Consider the following 9,293-nt stretch of genomic DNA (forward strand, 5'->3'; position numbering starts at 1 on the left):
CACTTAGCTAACGTGGAACCCAAACCTCAAAGCAGTTTACATAACCAAGCTGGTGCAAATGGTTTTCAACGCTTGATCTGGATATTCTGAGTATGTCGGCTGTCTCCCGCGTGGTATAACAGTGATTGTTCTCAATTAACGTCTCGATTTGGTCTCTATCATGTTCAACTGGTCTACCCGACCGTGGAGCACCGTCCAGCGAGAAATCTCCAGCACGAAACTTCGCAAACCGCTTCTGACACGTTCGGTCAGTCACAGCACCTTCTCCATATACTGCGCAAGTCTTTTTTTGCATTTCGGTTGCATTTTTACCTTCCTTGAAATAATAAAGCATAATATGCCGAAAACGTTGCTTTTTTTCTTCCATCTTCAATATTAAAATGGCTACACAAAAATTCACCAATTTTGGTTAAGTCTTTTTTTAAATGCACGCTGATATGACAGCTGTCACATACAATCTAACAAAACTGTTTCGAGTGAAGTTAAAGACAACTAAGAGCTACTAGAGCCATCTTACGGAAAAAAACGAATGAACCTTTTGGCCAACCCAATACATGTGCAAGACTTTACTGTGAGATAATAATCTGCTTCAGAACATGAGTCACTTGGCTATTCTGCTACCTATAAATCCACAAACAATGGTATTTGGAAGTCCCTCTGGTAACACACTATGGGTAAAACACCAGTCGAAGCCATTCGGAGACCGAGTAGAAATTTCCTTTAGAAAGAATCTCTGGGGCTTCCCTGGTGGCGCAGTGGTTGAGAATCTGCCTGTCAATGCAGGGGACACGGGTTCGAGCCCTGGTCTGGGAGGACCCCACATGCCGCGGAGCGACTGGGCCCGTGAGCCACAACTACTGAGCCTGCGCGTCTGGAGCCTGTGCTCCGCAACAAGAGAGGCCGCGACAGTGAGAGGCCCGCGCACCGCGATGAGGAGTGGCCCCCGCTCGCCGCAACTAGAGAAAGCCCTCGCACAGAAACGAGGACCCAACACAGCCAAAAATAAATAAATTAAAATAAATAAATTAAAAAAAAAAAAAAAAAAGAAAGAATCTCTGGCTAAAACCAGATCTTATGCAAAGGAGAATGCTTCTGTTTCAAAGTACATTTTTAATCTAACATTTTACGATAACACCTTTTTGTAAAGGAAGGTAAGAGCTGCCAAACGTGACAAATGCGTAGAAATAATATAGATGGTTAATGCTTTCCAATGAACTCCAGCAAGGGAAAAATGATCTATGAACCAACAATAACACAGGTTATAAAGTAAATCTCTAAAAATAATGACTCACAATCAAACGTTCTTACTCTATGGGGGAAAAACGTAAACCCACAGAAGTAAAGGGATGGGAGACATTTGCTAAGTGCTTCTCTTGTGCCAGGAAACAGGTGTGTTGCATGTATTACTTCATGTAATCCTCAGGAAGGATTGCATGACGTAGGCTCATCATCAACGTTGTACAGGTGAGCAAAGGTGAGCTCCAAAAGGTTACGTGACCTACTCAACCCGTACAGTAAGTGTGAGAGTTGGGGCTCAGACTCCAAAGCCCAAGCTGCAGTGGTCACTGAGCTCCTACATCCTTACTGAAAAGACCAGGACGTGGAGAAGCCTCTCAGGGCAGTTCCACTCTACTCGACCCTTTTGATTTGTCCTGGGTGCTAAAACAGATGCAACCATCTACGTGGTGTTCCCAGGCAGCTTTCACCCGTAGCTCCGATGGTCACCTGGTGTCTCTACCGATCACCACGAAGGCATCTTGGTGCAGGTTCACAGCCGCTTTCTCGCCGATGTCCACCAACACTCTCGGCAAATCTGGTTCCTCAGCGTTTGCCAAACAGGTAGCGTGCTCCTCCCAGGACGGTGCCAACATCTCACCCAAAGGGTCAACCAACTTTACACCATTGTCTTCCTTGAAAGAAAAACAAATAATAAGCCATCGGTGCAGAGTCGTGAGGGTGAGGTGAGGAAGTAAACCCAAGCTGCTTTCCCCCCAACAAAAGACAGTGTTGGCCGGGCAGTTTCACTGGTGACCACTACCGAAGGCCAGGCGCTGGACTAGGTGTTGTACATACATCACCTCAGTAAACCTCACAACACACGTTATCTATCTAACTAATAATCCTATGGCTACTCCAGTCTTACTTGGAGAAACCTGAGATTCAGAGCAAGTAATCTGCTTATGTTCATACGGCTAGTGTCAGTTCTGATATTAAAACATCAAGTCCATCTGACTCGTAAATCCAACAGCCACGGTGCCACACTAGCTGTTTTAAAAGGCTGTCATCTGAGCATTCACCATCAATTAACTGATGAGGCACAACTGCAGCAGACCCAGGACCCCTGGAGAACCTTCTCGCTATGGCTGGACTCAAAGAACATACTGGCCAGCGTGTCAACCAGTGGGTGGTACAGAAGCTGAAAACTGATGCCCAATTCTGGTCTGCTCAAATTTCTGGAAAGAAATAAAGTGTAGTTCAGGGTGAATGTCAAAGGAAGGAAATGGCTCAGAATTGTTTTAAGTGGTGCTTCTGAAATTAACAATAAATGTGGGGTTCTGTCTAGAAATCATTAAGCAATTAAGGTGATTTAGCCATGTAGACACTTACACCTTCAGAGTGATCCACATTTATAAGTTGAATAAGCAACATCCTCTTGTTTTGGGGTGGGACGGGAGGAGGTTACAATCCTTCACTAACCCACAGAGCCTTAACCTGCTGCTGATTTAGCTACGAAGGCAAAAGTCTCGCGCCCGAGCAACCAAACAGAAGTGTACTATTTAAGCAGCGTATTAGTTATAGGCCAGTACAGAATATGATGGTTAGGGCTTCCCTGGTGGCGCAGTGGTTGGGAGTCCGCCTGCCAATGCAGGGGACGCAGGTTCGAGCCCTGGTCCGGGGGGATCCCGCATGCCGCGGAGCAGCTAAGCCCCTGCGCCACAACTGCTGAGCCTGCACTCTGGAGCCCGCGAGCCACAACTACTGAGTCCACGTGCTGCAACTGCTGAGGCCCGCGTGCCTGGAGCCCGTGCTCCGCAGCGGGAGAGGCCACCGCGGTGAGAGGCCCGCGCACCGCGGCGAGGAGTGGCCCCCGCTCGCCGCGGCTGGAGAGAGCCCACGCGCAGCAACGAAGACTCAACGCAGCCAAATAAATAAATTAAATTAATAAATAAAATTAATAATAAAAAAATTTAAAAAGTTAAAAAATAAAAAAATAAAAAGAATATGATGGTTAAATTGTGTTAAGAAACTTAATTGTCGTAAACACTAGACCCATCAGGCCTCATCAGTATTCTGCCCCGTGCTCACCTTTGGATCCCTGGAGCCACGTGTTTGGCTGTTCACTGAGAACGGGAAACTATTCCCTAGCTATAGAAAACTTGTGTGAAAATTTTCAAACTGTGCTAAGTCTTCTCAAATATTTGCCCTCTCCCCTCCCCCAGCTTGCCTCCAATCTCTTTAATCTCTGCTAAATTAACAGAGGCAACACTTTTTATTACTGATGCTGTCTCAATACAGCTAACTTGGAAGGACATTCTGTTACTTCTCAATATGGACACGCTCCAAAAAATGACCATCTCATTTCACTCTCTCCACACCCTTTAAAGAGTCATGAGCTAAATGAACACTTGTTAAGAAAACAGTTGTTTCAAAAGTAAAGGCGTATAGCAATGAGAAGGCACATTCCTAGAATTAGAATTTGTACTTTGGGTCAAAGTGCTCAGAAACTAAGGTTTGGTCTTGCAAATAAACGTTTGCTGTATCGGAGCACTAAATGCATTACCTCAGGATTGTGTGATGCTGTTACCATGACTCCTATAGTAGATTTGGTCTGTTTTGACCTCAGGACAGCTAATAATCCCATCCGAAACATGACATGATCAAGATGTTCTGCTTTCGTTCGAAATCCAGCAGTCCCATATTGAAGAGTGAGTCCATCAGGCTTGGCATGTAATGCTGACTGCTTTGTAACAGCATCTAAATCCATGTCTACAAAATTAAGGAATGTTTTTCAGGCATAAGAAATCTTTCAAGGACCATCTGGTTCAAAAACTGCCATCCCAAACTAACAGATCTGCCTCATTCTGAACCTCCCCCAAAAAATCCTATGTTTGAGAGAGGAAAAAAATGGTAGAATAAGTCCCGGAGGTTAGCATTACCTGTATTGTTCACTTCAGGACAGAAATGAGACTGTCCCCAACAATTCCTGGACCCAAGGCAAACTTAAAATGGTCCATTCCCAACTAAAATGAAGATTCTACACCTAGATTCAGAGAATCCTACAAGGGATCATATCATTTTACAAATGGGAAAACTTAATTCTGGGTATCAGTTAAACAACCTAAATTTTACATGGGAAGCTGCTGAGAGACTGAGGCCAAAGGTCACATTCTCCAGTGGACTGGGGCTGCATACACAAAATATCTGGGAAATCTGTGTAGTTCTTCCGCTATTCCTCCCAGGCTACAGAGACCTATTCCCAAAGGAAAAGCAAAGCCTCCTCTCCAAGACCGCCCAGACCTCCCGATACACCTTGCAGTGGATTTTTGTATTTTCATAAGGGAGGATCAGGACACCTTTCTAAATTAAGCTCGGAAACTAGCAACATCTTCCTTTTACCTTTCATTTAAAAAAATCAAACATCAGCCCTTAGCCCGCTAGTACTTCCTTCTCTGGGATACTCCAACTTTAAATGGAACTTGGGGCTTCCAACTCTTGTTTTCTTTATTGTCCTTCACTGCGTCAATGAACAAAAGTTAAAATGTTTGCTTTTGTCCAGCTGGAAAAAGCTGGCATTCAGGACGCTAATTTAGTTTGGTCTAGAGCGATCAAATCTAGTTCACAAGCATGAAGACGTTTTATTAAAAAGTGACCAGTCGTCAATGTATCGTGATTATTTCTAAGGGCGTAAACCAGCTGTTACGTCCGAAAAGTCTTTAAAAAAAGAGTCAAGATAAAATGTTTCCACCCTTTCATGCGTTTTAGGTCCTAAAACTACTTTCAAAGAGTATGTGAAGGGCTTTTATTGAAAGTATTTTCAAGTCCAAACTGTCCACTCTAAAAAACCTAAGAACTTCCCTCCGGTCAGTCTTCAGCACCTCGTTAGTTCCCCTCTCCTCCCAGCCCCCGAATCGCCCCACGTTTCCTGGCACCCAGCCCTGAGGTCCCCACCTAGGTGATGGACGAGACCCCTTCCCCAGCTCGAGACCCTCGGGCCCGCGCCTCCAGCCCGCTCCCGAGCCGCGGTGGCGAGTAGGTGTGTCCCGCGCGGCCCGCGAGTCGGTCCGCCAGCCGGCCCGCTAACCTGGCGGTCGGCCGAACCCCTGCGGACCCGAAGGTCCCCTTCTCGCCGCCAAGCCTCGGCGCCCCGCTCACCTCTGCCGGGAGACCCACCCACCACCCCCCTCTCACCTCCACAGCGCGGACCACCTCCCTCGCGGCGGTGGGGGGAACCAAACTGGGCAGGAACCACACTAGGGAAGTCGGCATCTGCAACGTGGCCCTGCGTGGCTTCCGGCCCGTCGTCCCGCCCCTCAGCCAATCACAGCGGGGGAAGACTCCGCGGGCCACGCCCCGCCTCCTTGCCGGTCACGCGCGGCTCGCGCCTGCGGAACTGCGGATCCGCGTTGCGAGAGGGCTTGGGGCTGTTTCCTTTGAATGACCGGGAAGGGTGAGGCCCCCGCGGTGGCCCGGGGGTTGGGGCCGAGGGTCGCGGGCCCTCAGAGCACTGCGACCGGCAGATACGCAGCCCCTGACTCCAGATTCGGGTCTCAGAGGGTGGCAGGTCCCGCTTTCCTGGGAAGCCGGGCTTCCAAGTGGTCTTGGATGGAGGGTACCAGCCCCGATATGAGGCCTTTAACCAGGTGGTCCCGGCCCCAGTGAGCGCCACCCGGCTTCCCGCATCCCCCTGTCGATTCTCGAGGTTCATCTCCCAAACGTCTGATTCTGTGGAGCCTTCTCGTGCCCCGCCCCCTTCCCCATCCCCCCGCCCCAGCTCGCACGAAACGTCATTTTATTTATTTACCTGTAACACCCCCTCACTAGGCCTGGGCCCCTCGGGGCAGAGGCCAGGTGGATCCAAATCGCCCGGACTCACAGGATGCCGCCCGGGGCCAGGGTGGCTCCCGGGAAAGGCGGAAAGGCCCACCGGGGAGGGGTTCGTGGCGCTGGGGCTGAGGGGAGGCAACTGGCGTGGAGCGCGGCTGGGCCCCGGAGACCCGGGAGCCGGGGGAGGCGGAGCTCCGCCCCGCCGGCACTGCGGGCTTCCCTCGCCGAAGCTGCCAGCTCCGCCCAAGCCCGACACCTGGGTGGGATTCGGAGGCTGGGCCCCTCGCCTTTCCCAGAATACAGGCTTGCAGAGCGTCTGCAGGTGGTGGTTGCCCAACCACCTGCAACGGAATAATTCGGAACACTTGTTGAGAGTCCGGATTCCCTGATCCAGATCGGAAGCGGGGGCTGGGGATAAAGGGACTGGGAATCTGAATTTTAACGACGTATCTTGGAGGATGTCGTGTATACTAGATTTGGGGGCCAGGAGGTAAAGCAGAAGAGTGTAAGTGTCCCGGTTTGTGCCCTTAGCTCTCGACGCGTAATAGCGCTCCTGCAAAGCTGCTTCCACGAAAAGGGAGCTGCAGGAAATTCCTCTGGACACCGCCGACGTTTACAAATCCAGTGTCCCTGGGCCCTTCCGGTTTTCCTGACAGGTTGATTTCAAGTCAGCATGTCCGCTTCAATGAAGGAATGCCTTCAACTTCAGCTGCTGGAGATGGAAATGCTGTTTTCTATGTTTCCTAACCAAGGAGAAGTAAAACTTGAAGATGTCAATGCCCTGACGAATATAAAGAGATATTTGGAAGGCACAAGGGAGGCACTGCCACCAAAAATCGAATTTGTGATTACACTCCAGATCGAGGAGCCCAAGGTAGGTGCCCTGAGTGGTTTTAATTGTTGCCAGGTGCCCAGTTTATATTGGAAACACTTGGAACCTGAGCTTCCTGTCCAGGAAGCAAATAGAGAATATTCCAGATGCATATATGGAATATTCTAGCAAAATATGGGATGCCCTGTAAGTTGTTTTCAATAAAGATCTTGAATTTTACATACATATGCACACCTTTGATACCAATATGCCTAGTGTTTTGTGGGGTTTTTTTATAAATATGCCTAGTGTTTTTATTAAACACATCTTGCAGTCTTCTACTGCCATTATTATTCTATTCACTCATCCATTTTTACCAATCTTGCTATTGTAGTATGGACTATCTTGTACATATGTTATGATTTCACAAATCTAAATATTGTCTTTAGCAAAACTGGCTTTTAAGGAGTGAATGACCGTTTCTTTGATGGCAACATGACACAGAAAGCAGATACAGATAGAAAATCTAAATTCTGAAAATGAATTCACCTTCACCTTCTGATCCATTATCTCCAGCAACGTTAGCATAGCCCGAGTAACAAAGTGGACCAGGCACCTGAGAACCGCTGTGCTAGCTACTTCCCAGTCAGCCTCTGGTCGTCATTCCCTCAGAGGGATTCCCTGGCTCCCCAGGCTGGATGCATTCCCTCTGGTTCCACCTTTCAGTGGATCCCTGCACTTTTCTGTGGCAATGCTTCTCACCTTTGCAATGAAATACTTGCTGTGTATAATTACTTGTTTAATGTCTGTCTCCTTCACTAGGCTCTCGGCTTCTTTCCATGAAGGGCAGAACTAGTGTCTAGCTTCTTCACTTCTTTATTTCAGCATAGGGTACCTGACACATGGTAGGTGTTGGATGAATATGGGAATGAGTGAATGCATACATGGAAGGAATTTATGTATGTAAAATTGTGTTTGGAAGATTGTGCGGTGTCTGGCGCATAGCTGACACGTAATAGTAGCAGTAACTATGACATTGATCAGCATCGTGCAGTGGCCACGGATAAACTAGCTTACGTGATTTTACGGTACTTAAATCTATCTGATTTTCATTTCAAGGTGAAAATTGACTTGCAAGTAACCATGCCTCACAGCTACCCCTATGCAGCACTGCAGCTGTTCGGACGGTCATCCGAACTTGACAGACAACAGCAGCTCCTTCTCAACAAAGGTCTCACTTCTTACGTAGGGACTTTTGACCCAGGTGAGCTCTGTGTGTGTGCGGCCATCCAGTGGTTGCAGGACAACAGTGCCTCCTACTTCCTGAACAGGAAGCTCATGTACGAACCGTCTACACAAGCAAAGCCGGTCAAGAACACATTCCTGCGAATGTGGATCTACAGCCACCATATATATCAGCAGGACCTACGGAAAAAGATTCTGGATGTCGGGAAAAGGTTAGACGTGACAGGATTTTGCATGACGGGAAAGCCGGGGATAATCTGTGTGGAAGGCTTCAAAGAGCACTGTGAGGAATTCTGGCACACAATTAGGTATCCCAACTGGAAACACATTTCCTGTAAGCATGCCGAGAGTATCGAAACAGAAGGAAATGGGGAGGACCTGCGCCTTTTCCATTCTTTTGAAGAATTACTTCTTGAGGCCCATGGTGACTATGGCTTAAGGAATGACTATCACATGAATCTGGGCCAGTTCTTAGAATTTCTCAAAAAACACAAAAGTGAGCATGTTTTCCAGATATTATTTGGTATCGAAAGCAAAAGTTCTGACTCCTAGGAAGCTATTAAGAGACCTATGCTTGTAATCTCGCTAAGTTAGTATTTCTGTTAATAAGACCAAAATAAAAGGACCAGTTAAGCATCATCTGTGGGGAACGTAGCTCCAGCATTTTTCCCTGGAAATGAAACACAGAAGGCTTTTAACTTTATAACAGTGCAACTGTGATGTTACCTCTATGTTCTTGTGTTAATTGAAAGCTATTTAATGGTAAATTAATAAAAACCTGTCAGTTAAACCAGTGAAGCCAATTTGATTAAAAAGGAGTCCAAAGCCCAGTTTAATGGCAGTCGTCAAATTGCAGCTCCGAACTCACAAATATGAATAACATTTCTCCTTTTCATGTTGCTAGCATGCAGGTGACACCCCACATTTTTCTAAGTCAAGTTTAAAATCAGAACAAAGAGAGAGCACGTGTTCACCACGTTTCTCACTTTAACTTAAAACTCCCTGTTGGGGTTTTTTTCTTTTCATGAAGCCAAATCCTAACTGTAATGGTGGTGACACCACGCCGTGTTGTTACATCGGTTGATTGACGGTACTAAGGATCATGTACCAATGTTCTTGGTTGGGCTCTTCTCCACAGAACAAGATGTGGTTTCTTGTCCACGCTGCCCCACCAGTAGTGCTCATGGGTCTT

The 9,293-nt window shown here is 47.5% G+C and overlaps 2 protein-coding genes across 10 annotated transcripts in view; one reads left to right on the forward strand and one right to left on the reverse strand.

The window, feature by feature from the left end:
- Positions 1-6,198, reverse strand: part of PGM3 (phosphoglucomutase 3) — a 28,557-nt gene extending 22,359 nt beyond the window's left edge. For 5 of the 7 annotated variants that reach the window (XR_011075031.1, XR_011075035.1, XM_068551683.1 and 2 more), the window contains exons 1-3: positions 5,410-5,524; positions 3,782-3,987; positions 1,726-1,910 (exon numbers count right to left, since the gene is read on the reverse strand). Coding sequence is in view for 3 of the 7 variants with exons in the window: in XM_068551683.1 (XP_068407784.1) it covers positions 1,726-1,910; positions 3,782-3,985 (389 nt within the window). In the remaining 4 variants the exon portion in view is untranslated. Of the gene's footprint in view, positions 1-1,725; positions 1,911-3,781; positions 3,988-5,302; positions 5,325-5,409; positions 5,525-6,022 lie in introns of those variants that run through there. The other 2 variants (XR_011075033.1, XR_011075034.1) reach the window with 2 other exon arrangements.
- Positions 5,609-8,891, forward strand: RWDD2A (RWD domain containing 2A). Of its 3 annotated transcripts, none has more exons than XM_068551686.1 (3): positions 5,609-5,668; positions 6,702-6,919; positions 7,976-8,891. In XM_068551686.1, the coding sequence occupies exons 2-3, from the start codon at positions 6,719-6,721 to the stop codon at positions 8,651-8,653; spliced, it is 879 nt and encodes a 292-aa protein (XP_068407787.1). In that variant the 5' UTR covers positions 5,609-5,668; positions 6,702-6,718; the 3' UTR covers positions 8,654-8,891. The 3 variants fall into 3 exon arrangements, with proteins under 3 accessions (XP_068407787.1, XP_068407785.1, XP_068407786.1); XM_068551685.1 differs by having other exon boundaries at positions 5,629-5,668; positions 6,577-6,919; XM_068551684.1 differs by having other exon boundaries at positions 5,613-6,919.
- Positions 8,892-9,293: the final 402 nt, after the last annotated feature.

Source organism: Eschrichtius robustus, chromosome 9 (assembly GCF_028021215.1).
Source record: "Eschrichtius robustus isolate mEscRob2 chromosome 9, mEscRob2.pri, whole genome shotgun sequence".
NCBI classification, from domain to species: Eukaryota; Metazoa; Chordata; class Mammalia; order Artiodactyla; family Eschrichtiidae; genus Eschrichtius; species Eschrichtius robustus.

Bases quoted from the DNA above. Each gene is read 5' to 3' on its own strand.
- RWDD2A (XM_068551686.1), top strand. From the start codon at position 6,719: ATGTCCGCTTCAATGAAGGAATGCCTTCAACTTCAGCTGCTGGAGATG. The intron at 6,920-7,975 runs GTAGGTGCCCTG...TTTCATTTCAAG, and splicing joins TCCAGATCGAGGAGCCCAAG to GTGAAAATTGACTTGCAAGT.